At 43.2% G+C, this 24,731-nt stretch overlaps 1 protein-coding gene across 25 annotated transcripts in view; it reads right to left on the bottom strand.

Moving 5' to 3' along the window:
• The window catches only part of RCBTB2 (RCC1 and BTB domain containing protein 2), an 82,295-nt gene that overhangs the window by 9,797 nt on the left and 47,767 nt on the right, over positions 1-24,731 (bottom strand). For 23 of the 25 annotated variants that reach the window (XR_006277733.1, XR_006277735.1, XR_006277734.1 and 20 more), the window contains 3 exons: positions 13,860-13,986; positions 4,129-4,268; positions 3,340-3,470 (listed from right to left, as the gene is read on the bottom strand). Coding sequence is in view for 20 of the 25 variants with exons in the window: in XM_043504524.1 (XP_043360459.1) it covers positions 3,340-3,470; positions 4,129-4,268; positions 13,860-13,986 (398 nt within the window). In the remaining 5 variants the exon portion in view is untranslated. The remainder of the gene's footprint in view (positions 1-3,339; positions 3,471-4,128; positions 4,269-13,859; positions 13,987-24,731) is intronic. The other 2 variants (XM_043504533.1, XM_043504534.1) reach the window with 1 other exon arrangement.

The following is a 24,731-nucleotide window of genomic DNA, read 5'->3' as shown; positions in this document are numbered from 1 at the left end:
GTTAGCAAGGCAATATTTTGACTTCATGATTCACAATCTGCAACCTCTTTGAAGCTTATTGCAAAAAGAAATGTACTAATTCTAGTCACGTTTCAGAGTAGCAGCCACGTTAGTCTGTATTCGCAAAAAGAAAAGAAGTACTTGTGGCACCTTAGAGACTAACACATTTAATTTGAACATAAGCTTTCGTGAGCTATAGCTCACTTCATCGGATGCATTCAGTGGAAAATTCTAGTCAGTTTTCCTCTGTGTGAAGTATACAAGTATTGCAAACTGGGCAGGAGGGAAGAGGGGAACTTCCAAAAATGCTAGTTAATTTCCCATTGTAGTCCCTTCCATGGGTTAAATGCTTCTAGTCTGCTGCCTCTGCAGAGATGCAATTAAAGCCGAAAAAGGAGACCAACAGCTGTAAAAGTGGGATAAAGTGGGGAATAAATGCCCAGAAGGAAAAGGCATGGAACCAAAAAAAGTGTGTGTATGGTGGGGGACACAACAACAAAAAAGATGAAGAACAGGAAAGGCCAAAAATACAGAAGGAAGTGGCAAGGGTAGGGGGGAAGGGTGTGCTTGGGAAATGTAATGACATCTTAGATTTCATTCCAGATTATATTCCAGGAATCCTACTGTTAGAGCCTGGGCAATTATAGATTGTACTAAAAGAAAATTATAGCTTGTCTAAAAGACAATTAAGGGAGGTTGCTTCCCTGTTGTACTAAAAAAAAAAATCTCTTCACTGGCCAGTCAGGGAATGATGTTTAATAATTTTGCTGGTTAGTAAATGGTAACTTTTAATTTGTAGTATAAACAACAGCTAATTAATCTTCAATCCAGTCCACAGTACATTAGAAATGTGCTATAAAAATAGCAACTGCATAGAACTACTCCTACAAACAGACAGTACTTCAGCAAGCATTTCCACAATTTTCGAAGATGTCCTATTTGTGACTATTACTTCTGGATGCACTTATCTTTGGTAAAGTCAATTGAGTCAATTTATTTTTCATATTAGGGCTCTGAACTGCAGCATATTCCCATCTTTTACTTATGTTGATTACATAAAGTGAAAATAAATTAGAAACTGAACATTGGTACCTTTTCCAATGGCTACATATAGATTTATTTTATGAACTGATGATCTCTAGAGAGAAATTTCATGTTTTACATTTCTGCACCTTATAGTCTTACAAAGCTAAGGTGCTGACACACTATCCTATACTTTCACTATTTCTGCAGTTTTAACAGTGCTTACCTCCTTCAGTTTATAATCAATGGCTGTGCTAAAGGACAATACAAAATTTCTGAAAGAATATTACAGTTGCAAATTAAAACTGTGAATCATAGAAGGTAGAGCTGGAAAACATGGATGACATCATCCAGTCCATCCCCATCACCACCTGTTTCCTACAATATATTCACGGGCGCTTTGTCCAGGCTTGTTTTATGTGTTGCATGACACACATAATTGCACTTGTAATAGTTCCAAGTGAAACAGGTTGATCAAAGCCTTTTCTGATGTTGACAAGTAGAATTAAAGGTGTAGAATATTTTTAAGGGGAGGCAGTCTATTTTGAAGTTTCTATAATAAACTTCAAATGAAAACCTATCCTATTAAGAGTAAAAGTTGCTGTGCTTCCCCACACCACGGTATTTTTCACTTCAGTGTCCACAACACTACAACTCCGACCCTTCCTTTCTGTCCCTAATGTCACGATTATTAATGCCCTGGTCATCTTCTCTTTGATTACTTAATGGCACCTTCACCAACCTCACTATCTCCCCACATTGCTCTGCCTCCAGCCAAAATTATCTTCTTTTGTCAATCAGACCATGTCACCCCCTGCTTCCAACCCCTCCATATTAAATGTACACTTCTTGTCTCCTCATCTTCTAGCTCTGCACAAATGAATCCCAATTTATATCTCATTTTTTATCCTGTCATACTTATATCATCAATGATGACAGTTTCAACACTCCCATCTTCTACTTCCATTTTTGTCCCTTCTCCCCCACTGTCCTCTATGCATGGAACAGCCTACCAATCCAGCTCCGCCAGACATGTACATTCTTCTCATTTAAATCCCTCCCTACAGGCTTTTTTAGAAAGGCAAAGCTAAACAAAAGAAATAATAAAATTCTCAGTTCAGCGCCATCCTTGGGTCTTCCAATGTGACCTGACTTCTTAATAAGGATGAAGCTGTAAATTATAAAAAGCTGCCAAGCTGACAGATACAACTGGTTTTGCAAGTAATTAATAAACCAAGATATTAGCACTAGTGAATATTTTTGGTGTTCAGTCAGCACATCCATTTACTCACATACTCCCCTACCAACCAGATGGGTCAAATTCACCACTGGATTACGCAGACTGCTATTATACTGGAATCAATGGATTGGCAACTGTTTTGGCCAGTAACAAATTTAGTCTCAATGCACATACTTAACTCGTGTTAATATTTGTGGGAGTTTGATGTATTCATGAAGAGCCCTTCTTTAAACTAGCTGGTCAAGTTGAAATGATATATTAAGTCTAAAATTGATATTCAAATATCTTGTAAATACCAAACTACAGATATTTTGCAGACAGAATAGTAAGGAAAAATTAAGAAAAGGCAAACTTCTTTCACAAAATAAAATATTAGCATATTTGCAAATAAAACATTTTTTAATTAGTGCCCATTACATGATTGGTGCTTTCCAGACATTCCAGAATGACGTTTCCTGTTCACAATCCATGAATAGACAGATGAGAAGACACAGGATAGGGGAAAAGGACCAACAGGCAATTTGTTTATATGTCAACATGATTCACTGTAAACAGCATAGCAAAAGTCAATCTCTGAGAGAGGAATAAATCCATACAGAGAATGACCTTACAAAATAGCCCAAGGAGGTGATATCCTGTGTAGGGGACCTGTGGAAGGTGGTAGAGAGAGGATTGTGCAAAAAGCTGACAAATGGTCAGTGAAGGTACATTGGCAGAACATGGTCAGAAGGTGATGCAAAACTCAAAGGTGGATAAGTGGCATTGGCAGAGTTATGTACTGAGTGGTGATGAGAAGCTTAAATGTCATGCCAGAGCACATGAGGAGACAGTGAAAGAATTCAAAGAGGAGACTGACACAATTGAATCAGCGGGCAAGGAAGATGAAATTAGCAGCTGCATTTTGTAGGGACTGAAAGGGGAAATGTGCATGCTTAGGGAAGCCAGACAAGTTGATTACAATATTCATGTGTGATGGTTCATTAATTGCAATAAATAGTTACCATAAATAGTTCCATGTCTCAGAAAAAGAGTTATCTCACTAAGGAACTTCTAGTACAAATAAAAGTTTTCCATACCTCAGCTTCATATTTGACTGCAGCTGAAAGAAGAGCAATTGCATTCTCCTCACAAATGCTTTGTTTGATAGTTTGCTGGCAAAGCTTTTTCAATCTATTTTCTCTATAGAATGTTGCCAAATCTAGCAGCCCTGTTGAGAATTAGGTAGAAAATTCACAGATATTTGTTTGTCTTTATGCAAGCCATATAAACTTGTATTTCAGATTTATCAGTTTGTTTCTCTATGATTCTATGATCAACTTTTACACAAAACCTCCAAAAAGGCTTTATGCACATTGAAGAGTTCACACTTATTAAGACACAAATTCTCCATCTTTTTTGCAGTTTGCATCACATTTTAAGAGAGGTTATTTAGTGAACCATCTCTCCTCTCTTCAGTGATCATCTGGGCCAGCTCCCTTCCCAATTGTGGTCAAATAATATCTGTGGCAACTACATCAAATGGAAAGGTAATATTAGGAAGGTATCAGGGGCTTTTAAAAACTGTTTTTAATATGAGAAATAGTGGTCCTTTTTGAATACAGTCTACATTTGCTGTTCATTTCATCATCCCCTCCTGTTCATTCTGTCCCTTTCTCCCACTGCATCTTTGCCATCCTCCTCCTACATGATTCTCTGCTACCTGGATCACCTCATCCAGGTACATGTGATGGAACATAAAAGAAGGTTTAAAGAATAGTAAAATAACAATGAACATGATCAACCCCATCTTTCTAGAACCTGTTAAAACAAACTTTAAAGTTCTCTCTTAACAGTAACTTGACATTATTTGACTTTATGCCAATTACCTATTGCTTCCTCAGGAGGGAGACTGATGCTGTCTGTGTACAGATATTCCAGGAAGGCTCGGTAAACTTGATAAGAGAATTCACTCATTTCTATAATATCATCATCATTGTTATTTAATATGGAACGAAAATGCTCACACCTAAGGAACAAAAATAAGACACACATGATGAATAGTTAAATTTGGTAAATTACCGCAAGTAAGGTGTCCATATCAATCATAAATATATAGTGCTGTAATACCACCATCAGATTTTTTTTTAGCGAGGTAGGAAGGAGTCCATTAAACTCATTGTAATTCTTCTACATGATTTATATTTTAAGTATTATACTGATTCTATTCCCTGCCTCCTTTTGCAAATACATTTTAGGATTAATTAAGACAATTCTTATTCTTGAAGATCTGTTTTTCCATAACTTCTGTACCCTCTAGCTACATCATGTTATCAGTACTGTTGATTACAATTATTCTAATATCATCTAGCTCTTGCTTCTAAATTTAATTTAAACTCCTCATTTTCCATGTTTAAAATATTAAAACCAGAACAGTCTTAGACATATCCTTGACCATCTTTTTGTTACAATAACCAGCCTTAATACAGCCTCAATACTTTAAAAACCCAGGTTATGCCTGTAATATCTATATTACATATCTTAACTGAATTATAATTCCCCAATTCTACCATACAATAGAATCAACGTATTTGGAAAGCAGGTTCTTTTTCCAGTTTCTAAATGAATGTTATACAATACTGCGGTCAAATAATCAACCACTGCTATGGCTCTAACAATACTGGAAAGACAGTGCCCAAATGGATCAGTTGTTAAATCTGTCGGACAGTTTTGAAGATTCTTGAGTAACCAAGCATTTTACCCATCCCCTGTTAAAAACTTGTCCTAAAATAAACACAGTTTAGGTTAACTTTTTTTCCTCCAGCATCTTGTCTATATGCCCCACTTTAGAATTTGCTTTTCTTTTAGTCAGAAGATTTTACAAGTAAACCTGCTATACATTAGCACATTATCTGGTCATAGGTCTCCATGGTACAGAGCGAGCACTACTACCGCATAAATGAAAAACAAAAATCTACTTATTTATCAATTATTTTATCTTTCTTTTATATTGGTCTAAATTGTTATCTATATATATTTTGCTTTTTATGTTATGCATTTTTCATGTCATGAAAATATATAAACATAAAATCACAAATCAATAAAATATGCAGGAGTTATAATTTGGTTTCTCTCACGTTGTTGTGCAGGGATGTGGGGACTTGAAGGGGCAGCCAAAATCCTGTACCTTTGTTTTCTGAGCACAAGGTAGGTTTATCATAGCAGTGGTAGTGACCTCCAATGGGGCAGAACATGGGTAGAGCCCTTTGGCTCTTCTGCATTTGTGGTCAGGAATTTGGAAAGGGGGGAATGCACGCTGTGTCTTTTAAAGGGAATAGCAGTTGCTGCTCATCCACGTGATCCCCAAGTGTCCATGGATACATCTTTTTGTGTAGGCAGAATGCCTCTGGCCTCTCCCACTTGAACAGGGCCTGCCCACCATTCCACCACTACCACCACATGCTCGTAGCCACCAATCTCACAATTTAGTTTTAGGAGTACTTACAGGACAAGGCAAAAAAAACAAACAAACAAACCCCACTGAGTTATAAAAATGCAGCAATAAAAAGGATCTCTTAAAAGTAAGGCGCTCATGATAATGCTCATGAAGGGAAGCATTCAGCAATGGTGTGTTACATACATGTTATCCTCTTAGCCAGGTGTGATAATAATTATACTTTGAGGTAATATGGCTTAATGAAGCTACTAATCTGATGTTGTTTTGTAGCTAAATATATGGATCTGTGGATTACTTACCTGTAAAGAAGTTGATGTTTATTTTATGGCCAAACAATAATTAGTAGTAGGAAAATATTTAACTTAAGAAGGAAGACACCACTTTCGGAAGGAAGGCCGGATGGGGTCGCAGTTGGATTTCGTCCTTGTGGAACACCATATATGGCGGCTCTGATATCAGGGCTTTAATCTCCGACACTCATCTCACCGATGTTATCGCCACAAGGAAAGCGACATTCCATGACAGGTGGGAAAGGGAGCAGGAGCCCATTGGCTCAAAGAGTGGGCCCGTGAGCCTGGAAAGAACCAAGTTAAGGTCCCATTGTGGGATAGGAGCCCAGACCAGCGAGAAGAGCCTCGAGGCTTCTCGGGAATCTGCATGATACGTTGTGCCGGAAATTTTGCCCCCAGCAGTCCCCACTGGGTCGGCTGTGGAGCCCCCTGGAGTGGCACTTTCATGGCACTTAATATATGACCCTGCTGACATGGCCCCTCCTCAGTTCCTTCTTGCTGGCTACTCCGACAGAGGGATAGGAGGGCGGTATTGGAAAGGACGTGAACAACACATCTTGAAGAACAACAGTTACAAGAAGGTGAGTAACCGTTTTTTCTTCTTCGAGTGCTTGTTCATGTCGATTCCAATCAGGTGACTCCCAAGCTCTATCCTGGAAGTGGAGTTGGAGTTAAGAAATCACTGAAGAGAGCACCACTCTGCCGAAAGCTGCATCATCTCTAGCGTGCTGTGTGATGGCACAGTGAGAGGTGAACGTATGCACCGGGGACCAAGTAGCTTTACAGCAGATTTCCTGTATCGGGACCTGGGCCAGAAACGCAGTTGACGAGGTCTGTGCCCTTGTGGAGTGAGCCTTGAGAGGCCGAGGTGGGACCTGGGCCAGCTCACAACATGTACAGATACAGGCCATGATCAAGGAAGATCATCTTTGAGATGAGTCTGGGAGTCCTTTCATGCAGTCTGTCACTGCCACAAACAGCTGGTTAGATCTCCTGAACAGATTTGTGCGCTCAATATAGAATTCTAATGCCTGCTGAACATCCAACGAGTGCAGCCTTTGCTCTTGGGGTAGAAGACAGGTAATGAAATGTCTTGGCTAGTATGGAATTGTTAAACTACCTTAGGGAGAAAGGCCGGTGAGGTCTGAATTGCACCTTGTCCTTGTGGAAGACCGTGTAGGGTGGGTCAGAGGTAAGGGCCTTTAACTCCGACACCCTCCTGGCTGACGTGATGGCGACCAGGAAGGCTACCTTCCATGACAGGTAGAGAAGGGAGCAAGTCACCAGCAGTTCAAATGGGTGTCCCATTAATCTGGACAGGACCAGGTTAAGGTCCCATGCCGGAAGGGGCTGTCTAACCCGAGGATATAGCCATTCCAGGCCCTTAAGGAAATGTCCTACCATAGGGTTAGTGAATATGGAGCGTCCAGACATTCCCGGATGGAAGGCCGAGATAGCTGCAAGGTGTACCTTGATAGATGATGCTGACAGGCTTTGTTGGCTGAGGTGCAGAAGGTACTCTGGGATGAGTGGTATAGACGCCTGGAGCGGAGGAGTGTGAAGCTAAACACACCAGCAACTGTACCTTTTCTGCTTGGTCAGATAAGTGGCCCTGGTGGATGGTTTTTTGCTGCTGACCAGGGCCGTTCTTACTGGTTTCCAAGCACGGGAGCTCCATTGGGTTTAGCCATAAAGCTTCCAAGCCTTGAGATGGAAGGACTGGAGGTCCAGGTGGTGAAGGCAACCGTGGTCTTGCATGATCAGATTGGGGTAGAGTGGTAACACCACTGACAGCTCCAGAAGCGTGGTGTACCAATGCTGGCGGGGCCACACTGGGGCCAGCAGAATTACTACAGCTCTGTCTCTGTGGATTTTCAGCAGTACTCTGTGCACGAGTTGGAATGGTGGAAAGGCATACATGAGACGGTCTTCCAAGGGGGAGCAGAAACGCATCCGAGATCGCAGCCGGGCTGAGTTTCTGAAAGGAGCAGAACATTGCCACCCAGAGCAACAGGAGGTGCCCAAACAGATCAACCTGAGGAAACCCCCACTTTTGGAAGATAGAATATATGACATCCGGCTGGATGGCCCAATCATGATTGTGAGACGATCTGCTGAGATCCACTAATTTGTTCTCCACACCTGGGAGATAGAACGTCTCCAGGTGAATGGAGTGGGCTATGCAGAACTCTCATAGCTGAAGGGCCTCCCAACATGGGAGTGGGGGGGAAGAGTGGGCTCCACCTTGCTTGTTGATGTGTGTTGTCTGTCATTACCCACACACACTGGCCTTGGAGCTGGGATAGGAAGGTTTGGCATGCTAGCCGTACTGCTCTAAGCTCTCTGATATTGATATGCAAGGAGAGCTCATCCTACGACCATAATCCTTGTGTCTGGAGCTCTCGCAGATGCGCCCCCCAACCCAGAGCTGATGCGTCCGTTAGTAGGGACAAGGAGGGCTGGCGGCTGTTGAAGGGGACTCCCTTGCAGATTGTGAAAGGATCGAGCACTTGAGTACTTGGTCTGGCACTGTGACCACAGATTCCAGGCCCCATGCGGTATACATACATGAGCCACGCTTGAAGTAGTCTGAGCCTCAGTCTGGCATACCATACCTCACAAGTGTAGGCTGCCATATGACTGAGGATACTCAGGCATCCCTCATGGTAGTGGTTGGGTACCGCCTGAGGCTTTGGATAATGTCTGTCATGATCTGAAATTGGGTCTCTGGCAGGAGCGCCCTTGCCTGCACCTAGTCCAGCACCGCATCAATAAATTCTAATGAATTCTAATCTTTGAGTCGGTGACAAGATTGACTTGTTCACTTTGAGCAGGAGACCCAGCCTCTCGAAAGTCGCTCTGACTAGTCGGACTTGAGACTCCACCTGCTCCCTGGTGTGTCCCCTGAGTAGCCAGTCGTCAAGGTAAGGATATACCTGCACCTGCCTCCTGCGGAGGAAGGCTTCTACGAATGACATACACTTGGTGAACACTTGGGGGGCTGTCGACAGACTGAAGGGGAGGACTGTGAACTGATGGTGTTTGTGGCCGGCTACAAACCGCAGAAATCATCTGTGCGTGGGCTGAATAGCTATGTGAAAGTATGCGTCTTTCATGTCTCCCAGATCCAGGTAAGGAATAATTGTCCTCAGGGAGACCATGCAGAACTTCAACTTTACCATGAACCTGTTGAGGTCTAGAATACCCCCTTTGCCTTGGGTATTAGGAAATAGCGGGAATAGAACTCCTTGCCCCTTATCCTGAGGAACCTCTTCCACTGCTCCTATGGCGAGAAGCGATTACATGTCCTGGATAAGGAGCTGCTCATGAGAAGGGTCCCTGAAGAGGGATGGGGAAATGGGATGGGAGGGAGGGGAGGAGCAGAATTGGAGAGAATATCCCACTTCTACCACGTGGAGAACCCAGCAGTCCAATGTTATTTGGGACCATGCATGGTAGAAGTGGGATAGATGATTCTGAAAGCAGGGTTGAGGTTCCGATATACAGTCTGACACGTAGTCCCCAGGCGCACCTTCAAAACGCCTGCTTGGAGGCCGAGGAGGTGCATGCCTGGTCCTGTGATGATGAGGGCTGGGATGGCTTGCGCCTGCCATTCCTACCTCATCTTCTAGAAAAGCCTAGGGAGAGCTTGAGGTTTAAAGTGTTTTTGCTGAGTAGCTGGGGTATGCATCCCCAGTGACTTCACTGTCGCCCTTGAATCCTTTAGGCCATGTAGCCTTGAGTCTGTTTGCTCCGCGAATAATCCTGTCCCATCAATGGGAAGGTCCTGCAGGGTATGTTGGACCTCGGGGGGGAGGGGTAGGGTAGGCCCGAAACTTGAAGCCATGAGGTCCTCTGGCATAGCCATGAGGAGGACAAGACACGTGCTGCCGAGTCAGCAGCGTCCAGTGAGGCCTGTAAAGAGGTCCGTTCCACTGTCTTGCCCTACTTCACAATGGCCCCAAACTCGTCCCTTGACTCTGATGGTATTAACTTCTTAAATTTGAGCATGGAGTTCCATGCCTTAAAATTATATCTGCTCAGGACTGCCAGTTGATTAGCAATCCTGAGCTGTAGGCCCTCTCGTGGAGTAGACCTTTCTACCAAAAAAGGTGAAGTTTTTTAGAGTCCTTGGATTGCTGCCCCTGCCTTTCAAGTTCATTAACCGCAGACACCACCAAGGAGCAGGGCTGCGGGTGGGAGTACAGATACACATAACCCTTGGAAGGAACAAAGTATTTGCATTCTACTTCTTTGGCCATCGGGGGAATGGAGGCCTGGGTCTGCCACACAGTTTTGGTGTTGTTTTGAATGGTTCTAATGAGTGGCAGAGCCACTCAGGATGGACCTTCTGGGGCCAAAATGTCCACCACTGGGTCCTCCTGTTCCACCACCTCCTCGGCTTGCAAGTCCATGTTACGTGCCACCCTGCAGAGTAGGTCCTGGCGGGCACGACTATCTATGGCTGGTCATCCTGAGACCGAAGTTCCCGCTATCGCCTCATCGGGGGAAGAGGACAAGGACGCAGGTGCAGTAAACAGGTCATCCTGGGCCTATTGGTCCATGGAGACCTCCTGCTCGACTTGCTGTTCTGGGTGAATGATCCCCTGTTCTACTGTAGGGGCAGGGGTCTGTGCTGGTAAAAGTGCTGTAAGCGGAATCCCTTCAGCAATTCTGGGCATGAGGTGGCTGGCCAACACCGTCGGCAGCTTGGGCTTGGATGCCAATGACTGGGAGCCCTTGGACAAGGTACCCTGGGACTGGTGATATGCCCAGGGGATCCAAAAGGGCATTGTGCCGGTCCTTGCAATTGGGGCGACCATGGTATTGTACCCCCATCGGGTTGTCAATGAGTCGACCAGTGCCTGCTCTGGTGTGAGTACCTAGACCCTGCATTCTGAGGACAGGGACTTGGATCTAGAGGGCCATGGCAGTGCCAATCAGAGCTGGCCAGGTAAGCGATGCCACGAGGAAGGGGAGCTGTGGCGAGACCTCTATCTGTATTGGGGGGAATAGGTGACGCAATTATGATCAGGGCCGGGAGCGGGACCTCAGATGATCATAGGACTGGTGCCGCGAATTCAATTGGTGCTGGGGATCGGTGGCCTGGTGATGCGGGTGGGCGCATCATTGTTGGCTTGCTGCGGGATGGTAGCACCCTCAGCAGTGCAGGGGGCTTGTCACGGAGACTCGGAGACCATGATGTCGTCATGGCAATGAGGTCCTGTGCGGCCTTGAAGGTGTCTGGAGTGGATGGTAGCACCACCTCCTCTACTATATGGATTGGGGAGTCCAACAGTCCCAGGCACAATGGTACATCTTGCGTGTCTGAAGTTCCCGGAGCCGACTTCAAGGGTCTCAGGGCCAGGTGTTCCTCTCTGGATTGTGCCCATTGGCTGGGACAGCAGGGGAGGGTCTCACAGGAGATTCGCCTCTACCGTACTACTTTTGTGGTGCCGGAGAGTGGGACAGGTGCCAGGCAGTTCCCACAGTCTTAGGCATGGGGTCGGTGGTGCTGAGTCTCTGTGCTTGGTGTCAGGTCCTGCCGCGCCGAGGCGGGCTGCGGTTTAAGAGCCGTCTCCATGAGGAGCTGTTTCAACTTAAAATCCTGCTCCTTTCTGGTCCTGCACCTATCGGCTTGGTGAGCCTCTCCCAGACACTTTAAACAAGCGTCATGGGGGTTGCCTATTGGCATACGCTTACTGCAGGACTTGCAGGACTTGAACCCCGGGGATCAAGGCATGCCCCAAGGTCCCCAAGAGGAAAGGTCAGGGTGGAAGGGAAGCCCCTCCAATCCTAACAGAACTACTACTAACTAATAAAAACTAGAACAACTATAAACTACTAACATAAACTAGAAAGCTAGGGGAAGTGAGTAGAACTTGTAAACAAGCCACTCGTGGTTCCAACAACTGTCACAGGCAGCAAGAAGGAACCGAGGAGGGGCCAGGTTGGCAGGGTCATATATCGAGCACCATGAAGGTGCCACTCCAGGGGGCTCCACAGCCGACCCGATGGGAGCTGCTGGGGGAAAAATTTCTGGCAACTGTGCACGCGCCGTGCGCACACCTGATTGGAATTGACATGAACAAGCACTCAAAGAAGAAGCACAGTTACTGTAGGGTAACTGTTCTTTCTCATTCAAGAGATTGTCAACACAGATTCCAGTCTAGGTGACTAACAAGCAATTATCTTGAGCCTGGAGGTGAGAAAGAAAAGGCAAGTATTTACACAAATGTACAAAGAATTCAGAAAGGTTCTAACTCTTTTGTCTATGACAAAACTCTAAACTCTTAACCAACTACTTTTCATGAAAACACTTCCTAAAGCAAGGTGCATCAAATATTCAATGGGCCTGGACACTGAAAGCTTTCTGTCTCACAGTCACAGGCAGTAAGAAGGAACTGAGTGGTGGCTGAGCACATACCCTTGGCTTTGGTGGACGCAAGGGCATGCTGGGATGCAGACCCAGCAGACATGACTTTCAAAGGAATCTGATCCCACATGCATACCTAGAATAGAATCTGTGTTGACAACATACCTCAAAGAAGAACAAGCCATTTCAAGCAAAGATGGCAGAATGGAAGTGTGTATCAGAGTGCAGGAGATGAAGGGAGCACATGGAGAAAAAAGATAACAATGTAGTGAAGTAGTGGAGTACAAGGAAATGAGAGCAGAGATGTAAACTGAGGCAAGTTTACTGATTAATTAAGGTGAAGCCAAGGAGCTTGAATTTGATGCAGTAACATCCAGGAAATCAGTGAAAGGATTCAAGATGAGGAAAAGGAACATGGAGAAGAGATTATGGTAATCAAGGCAAGAAGCAAGTTTTGGCAGAGGAGGTACATTAGTCAGGAAGGGGCAGATTATTGTACAATTAAAGAGGATGAAGCAAAAAAAGAGTTAGCAAGAGAGTGGAGATGGGATGAGAAGCAGTATGGTCAAGGGAACAGGACGCTGGGGTGGGAGTCAGGAGACCTAGGTTCTATTTCTAGTTTTGTCACTGACCTACTGTGTGATCAGTTTTGGAGATATTCTGAAAAAATGCTATGCTTTTTGCTTCCACAAGCAACAATCATGTGAAATTCTGGTCTAAAAATAAGATGCAGACTCATTTAATGGAATTTACATAACTTAATAACATCTGCATATCAATCAGTTAGATTGGAAAGTGATATTAACCTGCAAATAGTTGTGAACACGAAAAGGGAGGTCCATCTGAAATTCAGGCCCACCAAGCTAGTCAAAGAAATAACTAAGACATACAGGATGTGAGATTGGATAGAAGCGGATAGGTTGGAAATAGACATGTACATTTGGGAAGCACCCAGAGAAGCAGCCGAAACAATTGGAGGTGACAATGTTGCCAGTTGGAAACAGAGGATGGACAGTACCAAGGACAGAAACCTGAAAAACATGAACACCTGGGTGAGAGGGGAGGATGCAGAGCTACCAACGAAGGTGCTAAAGAAAAGATGAAGGAAGAGAGAAACAGAGGGCCCCACGTGTGGAAGTCAAGAAAGGAAAGGAGGAGAAAGTGATAACTAAGGAGAAAGAAGCAGAGAAAGAAGACAGATAAGTGTTCCTTTTTCCTAACAAGGAAAAGGTCTTAACAAGCTTGATCAGGATAATATAGATCCAGTGAAGAGGGTGGAAGCCAGACTGGAGGAGAGCAAATAAAAGTAGGATTAGGAAGTGTGCTATGAAATTTTTGGATCCAAAGGAAGGGGAGGAGGAAATTAGGCTAATACTTAGAAAAACAGGTGGTTTTCAGCATAGGGCCTGCTCATAATCACACAGGAAAGAAACCAAATAGCAACAGTATTAAACAGTAAATACTCAGCATGAGTAAAGTGTTGATGTTATTCCTTACCTAATTTTGAGAAGGACTTTATGAACATGAATATATTTTCCATCCACCAGAAACTTCAAGTCTGCAGTGTCAGGATTATCAAATTCTTTCTTCAGTGATTGGGCTACTGTTAGGTGGTCATCAGGTTCTAGGATAACAAAGGTATTTAACAGTTTTGATGAATAAATAACAATGTTCCATATCTCATGATTCCTGACTTTAAGTCAACATATCAATGAAAGCAATGCTGTTCATAAACACAACCTTCCACTCAAGACCAGTAACAAAACAATAATGTTAGAGTATGGACTTCTAGAACAGGGAGTAAAGGTCATGTCACTACAATTCCTACATGACTACCCACTCCAAACAAATACATATCTCAACCAAAAAAGAAGTCCACCTAGTATCTCTCAGATAATTTCACTCTACCACAGGAATATTTCCTACCACTCAGAAAAATCTCAACAGTCGGAGACATTTAATGTTACAATCGATAGTAAATATTACCAGTTACTTTTACTGGTTTAAAATATTATTTTATCAGAAAATGTTTATTTTTCAAATTATTTATTCTGGCATATGTACCAGATACATAAAACCATATTGGGATCTGCTAAAAAAAGAAAAAAATCTCGGTTTTAAATGCTTCCATTATGAGATGCCATTTCACATCAAGAGTAGCAAAAAAAGTGAATATATCCATAAGTGCAGGTGAAGTGTCCTCAATATAACAGCCTTACAGATAAACATTAACAATTCTATACAGTTATTTGGAAAAATGAGCTCGCTTCAGTGATGGTGTTTAAAGAATTGCACATATTAAATTCTGTATGTCTATGCATGTATGCACATATATACATACTACAGTCCTCTGTGATACCTCTGTGACAAGTTTATCATATAGCCTTGACATCCGCATCTGCTATCTGTCCACAAATCCATCTCCCATGGACTAGTTCTAATACTTCAACCCCTTGAGCAGCTTCAAATAGCCATTTTCTTTAAAAAAAAAACAACAACAAAAAAAACCCCTCCAAACAAACTTGTCATAAAAATATTTCCTCCTCTTCCCAGGGACAGTAACAGCTTTTCTTTACATAAATGTCACAAATTTAAAGTCTGATATCTTGCAGCCTACAAGGCAAGAAATAGGACTTTTATATTTTTGGAAATGGGAGATACCCAGTTTCCCCAATGGGACCTAAAGACTTATTATTAGCTCTGGAAGGGCCTGAGACACAGGATTTGATATTATGACATTATTAGGACATTTTAATATCTAGAAGAAGTATTTTAGGTTATTTTTAAAGGATTTTATTGCTACCTTTGGGTTTATACAATTGGACTCAAGGTAACTAAGGCAGAAACATAAATAAAAAATTCCTGATGTTTTAAAAATAAAACATTTCTAAAATAGTTTTTCTGTAATGTGGCATATACACAATATGATAGTGTGGTTAAAAGTTTTACTGGCTCTCATTTAGGATGGCCTACATAGTTCACTCAGGTCTCTATGAGCAAATATAGTCACCTAAAACTCATACAAATAAAAGCTTTACACTTCCTCACCTTTTCTATAATATATGAGAAAATACAGTGTGTATTTTCTTTGCAAGATTAAAATAAATAATTGCTCAACTTTTTTATAGCTGATATCTGCATATGTTTATTTTTAAAAAGAACTGACAAGTTGAAAGTAGATGTTTATTGGTAAAGGAAAACTCAAATGGTTTTAGAAGATTGAGTTTGAAATTCATATAACTTAGCACATTAAGTAGATTTATTACAACATTTTAAAATACCATATACTTTGTCTGCTTTGCTGTTTCCTCCTCAACTTAGTGAGCAGGACAAAACATACTTTCATTGTTGTCTGATGTAACGAGTACATCCGCTTGGAAGGGCTGATGTTCAACTGACACATTGTTATAAATCAAAACAATGCTGCACCATTTTGTTGCGGAAGCCAAAAACAACAGAGTTACTTGCAAATATAAATGTGTGTCATTAAAATATTACCAGCTGACCTCTACAGAATTGGTCAGCCAGAGGACGCAAAGGTAGGGCTAAGTTATGAAGCATTTCAAAGATAAAGACAAGAATCTTGTATTTGATGCACAAATGAAGAGGGAGTCAGTGGAGGGACCAAGAGGAGGAGGACATGATCAGAGAAATGAACCAAGAAAATTATTTTGGCAGCAACATTTTGAAAAGGAGTTGAAGGGAGCAAGTTTGCAGTATTCAACACCAGAAAAGAGGAGGCTGCAATAGTCATGATGTGAAATGATGAGGACTGGGAAAAGAGTTTAGTTGTGTGAGCAGAGGAAAGGCCATGAAATGTCATGAAAGAAAAAGCAGCAAGCTTTAGAAATAATCTGAATATGTGGGTCTAGGTGAAAGCGCTAAGTCAAAGTTCACATTCAAGGTACATGCCTGAGTGAGAAGGACTGTAGTGTTATCCACAATGATGGCAAAAGTGTGGATAGAAGAGAGATTGGAAAAAGATTAATAACTCAGTTTTGGACATGTTTCATTTAAGAGGATGACTGAACATCCAAAAAGATGTCAGAAAGAAAGGCTAGGGAGATAATTCATCAGTAGAACTGTAGACTTGCACGTCATGACACAAAGATGGTAGTTAAAACCATGCTTGCAGTTAAGAGCAGACAGAGATGGGAAGAAGAGGAAGAGACTAAGGACGGAGCTTTTAGGGTCACCCAGAGATAGAGCAGGGGACGGGGGTAGGAGAATGACCCATCAAATGAGAGACTCTGAAAGAGTAATCAGAGAGGTAAGAGGAGAACTATGAGAGGACAGAACCACAAAAGACAACAGAGGACAAAATTTCAAGACACAGGGAGCAGCTGATGGTGTCAAAAGCCAAAGAGAGGTCAAGGAAGATAAAGGGCTGGTCTACACTAAAGCTGTAAGTAGATCTAAGTCACGCTACTTCAATTACGTAACTTATATAACTGAAGTTGATGTTGACTTACAGAGGCATCTACACTGCACTATGCCAATAGGAGATGCTCTCCCACCGACTTATCTTACAGATGTCGATGGGAGAGCGCTCTGCCCTTGACTTAGCTTGTCTTCACCAGACCCGCTAAATCGACACCACTGCATCACTCGCAGCAGTGCCGATTTAGCCGGAAGTGTAGACAAGCCCAAAGACAGAATACAATCCATGAGATTTGACCAGAAAGAGGTCATGAGAGACTTTAATGAGAGCAAGTATCAGAGGGGTACCCATGTTAGTCTGGATCTGTAAAAGCGGCAAAGAGTCCTGTGGCACCTTATAGACTAACAGATGTACTGGAGCATAAACTTTCGTGGATGAATACCCACTTCATCAGGTGCATGTAGTGGAAATTTCCAGAGGCAAGTATAAATATGCTAGCAAAAATCAGGCTAGGGATAATGAGGTTAGTTCACTCAAGGAGGATGAGGCCCTCTTCTAGCAGTTGAGGTATGAACACCAAGGGAGGAGAAACTGATTTTGTAGTTGGCTAGCCATTCACAGTCTTTGTTAATCCTGAGCTGATGGTGTCAAATTTGCAAATGAACTGAAGCTCAGCAGTTTCTATTTGAAGTCTGGTCCTGAAGTTTTTTTGCTGCAGGATGGCTACCTTTAAATCTGCTATTGTGTGTCCAGGGAGACTGAAGTGTTCTCCTACAGGTTTTTGTATATTGCCATTCCTAATATCTGATTTGTGTCCATTTATCCTTTTACGTAGGGACTTTGTCCAGTTTGGCCGATGTATAGATCTGCAGACTAAAAGACTATACAGTTACACTTTTTAAAAAAGGAAGAAATGCATACAAATATACTAAAATGTGTAATGTTCTCAATTCAAAAATAAGGTATTTTCACTGTCAGTAAGTGCTTTCCCTGATCCATGTCAAATATGTGCTAACTACTTATGCTAAACAACCTGTTTCATCTTGCATTTAGCTGTGATGCTCAGAGTACCTTTACCAGACCTGAAGAAGAGCCCTGTGTGGTTTGAAAGCTTCTCTCTCTCACCAACAGAAGTTGGTCTAATAAAAGATGTTACCTCACCCATCTGGCCTCTCTAAATTCATTGTTTAGGCAACCTAAAAGCTCTAATGAACACCTAAGGTTACCCCCTTATGATACAGGCTATAAGACAAAGGTTATACACCAAAGTCTGTGCTTGATCAGCTCTGCTAGTAGGAATTAGATGCATCTTTCTTCAGAGTAGCAGCCGTGTTAGTCTGTATTCACAAAAAGAAAAGGAGTACTTGTGGCACCTTAGAGAGACTAACAAATTTATTTGAGCATAAGCTTTCGTGAGCTAAAGCTCAATTCATCGGATGCATTCATTCATTTATTCATTCCACTGAATGCATCCGATGAAGTGAGCTGTAGCTCACGAAAGCTCAAATAAATGAGTTCAAATGCTCAAATAAATTTGTTAGTCTCTAAGGTGCCACAAGTACTCCTTTTCTTTATGCATCTTTCTGTAACATATCTATTCTCTCTAGGGCCACATCCCAGTCCTGAGAGGATGTACCCGTAAGTATGATGCAGTCAGAGTTTAATATTTGTTCATAATTTACAAACGCAAAAATCACAGGGCAAAGGATTCATTCTATGGTTCCTACCTTCTTGCATGCTTAAGAGCAATCAAGTGCACTGATATTCCTAGCAAATAAATTAAGACCTATTTAGAACACTTTCTCTGTGGTCAAACCCATTGTGGAGGTATTATGAAACCATTAAGTATACCTAAATCAATGACTCCTGGGCATCCTGTGGACTCCATATGACTATGTTATTGTCTACACTACAGATGCTAGGTTTCAGAGTAGCAGCCGTGTTAGTCTGTATTCGCAAAAAGAAAAGGAGTACTTGTGACACCTTAGAGACTAACAAATTTATTAGAGCATAAGCTTTCGTGAGCTACAGCTCACTTCATCGGATGCATTTTACGATGAAGTGAGCTGTAGCTCACGAAAGCTTATGCTCTAATAAATTTGTTAGTCTCTAAGGTGCCACAAGTACTCCTTTTCTTACTACAGATGCTATAGCAGCACAGGTCTGGCACTGCAGCTGTGCCACTGTATTGCTGTAGTGTAGACACTCGCTACAGTGACGGAAAGGGTTTTTCCACTGCTGTAGTTAATCAGCCCCCTCAAGAGGCGATAGCTTGGTTGACAGTGAGATTATTTACCTGTACAGTAACTTGATTTCCTCAAGATGTTTTGTTCCTATGGGTGCTCCACCATGGGATGAGTGTGCTCCCATGTACTCTCAAATGAAGACTGTAAATCGAAGTCCATGGGCCCATGCCTGGGCAAAGCAGCTCCTCATGCTCCCATACAAGGGCATATAGGGAGGTGCAGATCTGCCATCACTCAGTTCCTTCTCAATTGCGAAACCAGAGGCTCCACAGCAGAGAGGATGGGCGGTGGAGCACCCATAAGGACAAAATATCTTGAAAAACAGAAGTTACTGTATAGGTAAGTAACCGCTCCCTTTTCTTCAAGTATATGTCCTTGTGGGTGCTACACCATAGGAGACTCCCAAACAGAAACTTAACGAGAAGGTGGGTGCTGAGGAGGCAGATCCAAGACTGTTCGGAGGACTACATCATGTCAGCTCTGGAAGCAGGTAAGATAGCGTAGTTCTTGGCAAGCATCCTCCCTGGATGGAGGACCAAGTTGCAGTCCTGCAGGTTTCAGCTAAGAGAGCTATAGATGTGGAGTGTGTGGTCACTCAGTGAGGGGGATGTATTCCAGCAATCTCACAGCATATTAAGATGCAACCCTGAGACCCACGACAGACTTTGTGTAGAAATGGGTTGTCCCATCCTTTCTGCAAAAGGTAAGGCGAGAGCCCTCCTGACAACTAGTATCAGTAGGCTGGTTTCCTCTCTGGAGGCATGAGGCTTTGGCTATAACACTGGATCACAGATGGATCTCCTGATTAATATGGTATTCCAAAGAGACCTTATGGAGGATGGGGATGTAGTGAAACCTTATCTCTGTAGAAGATGATGGGTTTGCCATGAGAGCACCTAGTTTTCTTATTTGCCTAGCTGAACAATGGCTATAAGGAATGAAGTCTTGAGGAAGAGGTGGAGGAGAGAGCAGGTAGCCATTGGTTTGGAGGGGGATTTCCTCAGAATATTGAGAAACAAATTAAGGTCCCACTGGAGGGCTGGGTTCCATACAGGAAGAAATAAGTTGTATAAGCCTTCAAGGAATCTGGTCATAGGAGGGTAAGCAAAAACTGAGACTCTCTTGATGAGTGAGTAAAAGGCTGTGATGGAGGCAAAATGTATTCTGACTGAGCCCACTGAAACACCTTGTGTCTTTAAATCCAACAGATAATCTAGGATCTTGGAAAACAAAGCTTATGATGCCTGAGAAGAGTGAAAAGAACACCAGGAATGGAAGTGATTCCACTTTTGAAGGTAAGATCTGTGAGTAGTGGGTTTCCTACTAGATAGGAGAACTGACTGGACACTATCCGAACAGTTTAGCTCTACACTTGAGAACCTTGGGTTCAAGGATGAGGGACTGGGATGGATGCAGGTCCCTGAGTTCCCCACAAGAGGGATCTGCTGTTAGAGAAGGTAGAGAGGTGCTGCCACAGAGACGTGAAGGACATTTGAGTGGAACACTTGCCTTGGCCAAGAGTTATGAGGATAACCCTCACACTTTCTTGTCACAGTTGAGCAAGATCTTAAGAATTAGAAGAAGAGGCAGGTAAGCACATAGCAGAATATGGGGCTAAGGTGTTATCAGGGCATATCCCAGTGAGTTGAGGCCATATCCTTTCTTGGAGCAGAAAAGGCAACATTTCATGTTGATTGGGGTAGCAAAGAGGTCTGCTTCTGGGAGATCCCATGTCAGATGCCATGGAAGACAAAATCACTGAGCTCCCATTCATTGCCCTGATAGAAATTCCTGCTCAGGGAGTCTGCAACTGTACTCTGGAGGCCTGGTAGACAGACTACTGAGATTTCTATCTGATGGAAAATGCATCAGTTCCAGAGTTTTAGCAATTCTACACATAAGGACTGGGATCTTGGTCCACCCTGCTGGTTGATATAATACATTGCTGCCCTGTTGTCCAGCATTACCATGAAGGAGTGACCCTATATGTTCTGAAGGAAGTTTTGACAAGCATATCGTATTGCTCATAGCTCTAAGATGTTGATGCAGTAGGGTGGCCTCTTGTGTGGACAAACTGTCCTGGGCTGTGGCCCCTTGGAGGTGAGTCCCCAATCCCAAAAAGGGAGTTATCTATTGTGTGGATATTTGAGGGTGGGTAATGTGAAAATGGGGTTCCCATGCAGACTTTCAGGGGGGTCTTTCCATCACCTGAGAGAGTCCAGAAGTACTGTGATGCATTTTGAGAGATTCTCTGTTTGGGGTGTACACAGTCCTTAGCCACATCTGAAGACACTGGAGGTGCAGTTTCACGTGAGGAGTGACAAACATGGAGGCCAACATATGGCCCAGAAGTTGTAAGCAGGTCCTTGCTGTTATCTGCAAGCTTCACTGTATTGTAGAGATTAGACTGGACATAATATGGAATCTCTCCATGGGCAGGTAGGCTCTGGCGGTTAAGGAATCCACAAAATTCTGATGAAGTCTATCCTCTTTTTTACAGTGCAAATATTTGTAATAAAAATAATAATATAAAGTGAGCACTGTACACTTTGTATTCTGTGTTGTAATATATTTGAAAATGTAGAAAAACATCCAAAATATTTATAATAAAATTAAATTGGTATTGTGTTATTAACAGTGAAATTAAAACTGCGATTAACCACAGCTATTTTTTTAAATCTCGCAATTGTAATTTTTTTTAATCGTTTGACAACCCCATAAATAATAGCTTGGCATACTACTGTACTGGGGTAACAAATTGTTTATTTCCCCCATCCCCAGGGCCTTTGTATGTGTCCCTTACATGAGGAACAATCCTCACTCCTTTAAGCTCAAAAGGGCTCTGGGTGTATCTGAATGGAGGGCAACCTACACATGGACCACTTAGGCTGAAAGATCCAGGAAAAGGGAATACAGTAGATGTGTAGAGAGAGCTCCTGACTGATCCCCAATCTGCTCCTGCAAAGCTGCCCTCTTCTAGCCCAGTGAAGGGGGTGAGGGAGAGAGAAGGCAAACAGAGTCTTCTAAAGAACAAACCTTTTTCACTGGGAGCAGGCTTGCCAATGTGCAGAGTCCTATCAGCTTTTGTCCATCTAAGGGGACAGGGAGAAGCTTCTTTCTGATTTGGCTTCTGTGAAGGATAAATTCATGAGCATGAAAAGAAGTTCAGGGTAGGGCTAGCTGGGGGAAGTGTCTTCTAGTCCCTCTTACTATACCTCCAGCCAACAGGATCATATGGAGTTCAGCAGTACCCTCCATTCAACCCTGCTGCCTACCCAGGAGATTTTCAAATAATCTCTCTTTTCCCAAAAGAGAGAGGAGCCCAGGTAGTAGTAGTGGCATGCTGGATTTGCTACCACTGGGATCATTCCTGCTTCACATGGCAAGAATCTAATTCCAAAGGTCATCTTGTAGCCAATGCTTTTGAAGGCGGAAAAGACATTGGAGAGAGAGAAGACAGTTTACTAACTGGAAATCTGAGCACCAAAAATCTTTCTGAAGCTAATTGGTGGAGCTATCTATCTATTTATGCAGAAGGGGAGGACAACCTAGATTATTGGAGCTCCTCAAGCAGAAAATAGTTATGACAGGTTGTCACATTTCTAATACTTAATCACTCTAAGAGTGCTTCAGCACTATGAAAAATGTAGCCAATGCTCCAATACACTTCAAAGCCCAAGACTCTGCTTGGGCTAACTGTTTTTTTTTTCCTGAAAAAAGTATGATTGGAAAAAGGCAGCAGAGAAAACTTAGATGATTGCCTGAGCCAACGTGATTCCATACCCTGCACCAAAGACCCTTGCACAAAATGCTATGGTTGATCAACAGACTCACTTCCAAATGAAGGGAAATACTGAGACTGTAGATTTAGAAGTAGAACACCAAGAAAGAGAACCTAGGCTTCAACCAAAGGGAGGTGCTGAACTACCATACTGAAGTACATGATCCTAGAGATGTTCAAGATACGATGAGGGGCATTTTTAGCATCCAACCAGGTGGTCAAGGCACTGCCAAGTTTTGGGATGTACTAGCAATTATATTGCTTATTTCCAAGAGTAGCACCTGTAAGGCCTTTTTACCAGCCTTAGCACCACTAAGGCAAAGCCAAGAGGGAGGGGCGATCATGAGGAGTGGGCCTGACTGTGTCCTCTCTGATATGCTGGGGTATGCCTCTCTGAAAAACAGGAAGTCTATCTATATTTGGCTTCTGGTGTGTGTGTGCCAGGGCCCATGAGACTGCAGACTCTGCAAAAATACATCTGTATAACTAACTGCTTAAAAAGTACTTGCACATAATGTTTTTTCTTTGATTGACATGTTGTTGAGGTAACTGTAGCAGTTACTAACATAAAAAGGGGTAGATAGGTTTAAGGAATTTGGATTTGACTTTCTGGACATCTCTTGCAATTCCTGGCAACAGGATAGCTGGACACTGGAAACTTGTCATCTGACCACTTGACCCCTCCAGACCACAGGTAACTAATGTTTGGGGGTGCTCTATAACCTATTGTGTTTGTATGTGCTTGAGATTAAATAAAGCAGAGACTCCGAGTAAAGGTCTTGTAGCGAGAGTGCTAGAGACTAACAAAGTGCTGGCTTTAAGTGAAAGCACTTGGTTTTGATTTGTTTGTGTCAGCCATATAGCAGACAGAAGCACTGCGTCTCCCTTGGTTTATCCTGATACCACCTCGCAGAGAGTAAAGTTACCGAGAGGTTTGGGTTTGGGGAACCCCACGTAACAGATACAGTCCATCAGAAATCCTCACTGAGGCTAAAAATTAAGAGATAGTTACATGGAGGATAAATAAACTGCAACTGTTGGTAAATAAGTTAGCTATTGATGGTCAAATATGCTAATATCAGAATGAACTGGGAACAAATGGTTCAGAGCCAAGAATTTGTTTATCTCCTATTATGGAAGCCCATATGAAAATCTTCAAGGCTGATTCACTGTAGGGATAATGGGCTAAAAGCTTTCCTGGGGGTGGGTGGGTGGGCATGGAGGAATGTTTGGAGGGGCATGGCAGGCCCGGGCCAGGTCAGAAGGGAGCGGCACCTAGCTTCGTCCTGCCCCCAGCTCTGCTCCCGGCCTCACCCTCCCCCCAGCTGTGGCCCCAGCCTTGACCCCCTTACCTCTGTCCACGTCCCCCTCACCCTCTGGAGCTGTGACCTGCTCCCAGCTCTTGGGAGGTGGGGGACGCAGACAGGGTAAGGGGGGGCATGAACCTCAAAAGCTGGAGGCCACTGCACTAAGGGGATGCAGATACTGTGGACAAGAGGGGCATGCAAGTTCAGTTTACCCCTAGAGTAACAGAGACAAGGGGAATTACTGGCAGGTGCTGAGTACTGAGACACCCAGGGTGGTCTGGGTTACCAGGACTTCTGCATTCAGATTCCAGAGACTCCAATGGTAGTTAAAAAGACTGATAAAACACAGCCTGGCCAAGAAGAGTGAAGTCACAGGGGCAGGGTGTTCGAAGTGTGTGGAGCTGGGGAACATAAAGAGGCATTGCCTGGGAAGGTCACTGAACTGTAAGCAGAGTTGGGGGGTGAGAGGGGGAAAACAGTAAACCTGGAGTATAGTAGCCAGGGCAGGAGCTGGACACAGAGTTCACCCTCCCCTCCATTTACCAGGGATTTGGTGATCTCTCCTTTAGCCATGGGGCAGGAGAGCTTCAAAAGCGTGAAGTGCAGGAGGCAGCAGCCAAAAAAATCTCATGTAGAAAAAGAGCCCAACACTTG

The sequence above is a fragment of the Dermochelys coriacea genome, chromosome 1 (assembly GCF_009764565.3).
Source record: "Dermochelys coriacea isolate rDerCor1 chromosome 1, rDerCor1.pri.v4, whole genome shotgun sequence".
In the NCBI taxonomy this organism is placed as follows: domain Eukaryota; kingdom Metazoa; phylum Chordata; order Testudines; family Dermochelyidae; genus Dermochelys; species Dermochelys coriacea.
Note: the sequence above shows the minus strand (reverse complement) of the source record. Positions and strands in the feature narration are given on the sequence as shown.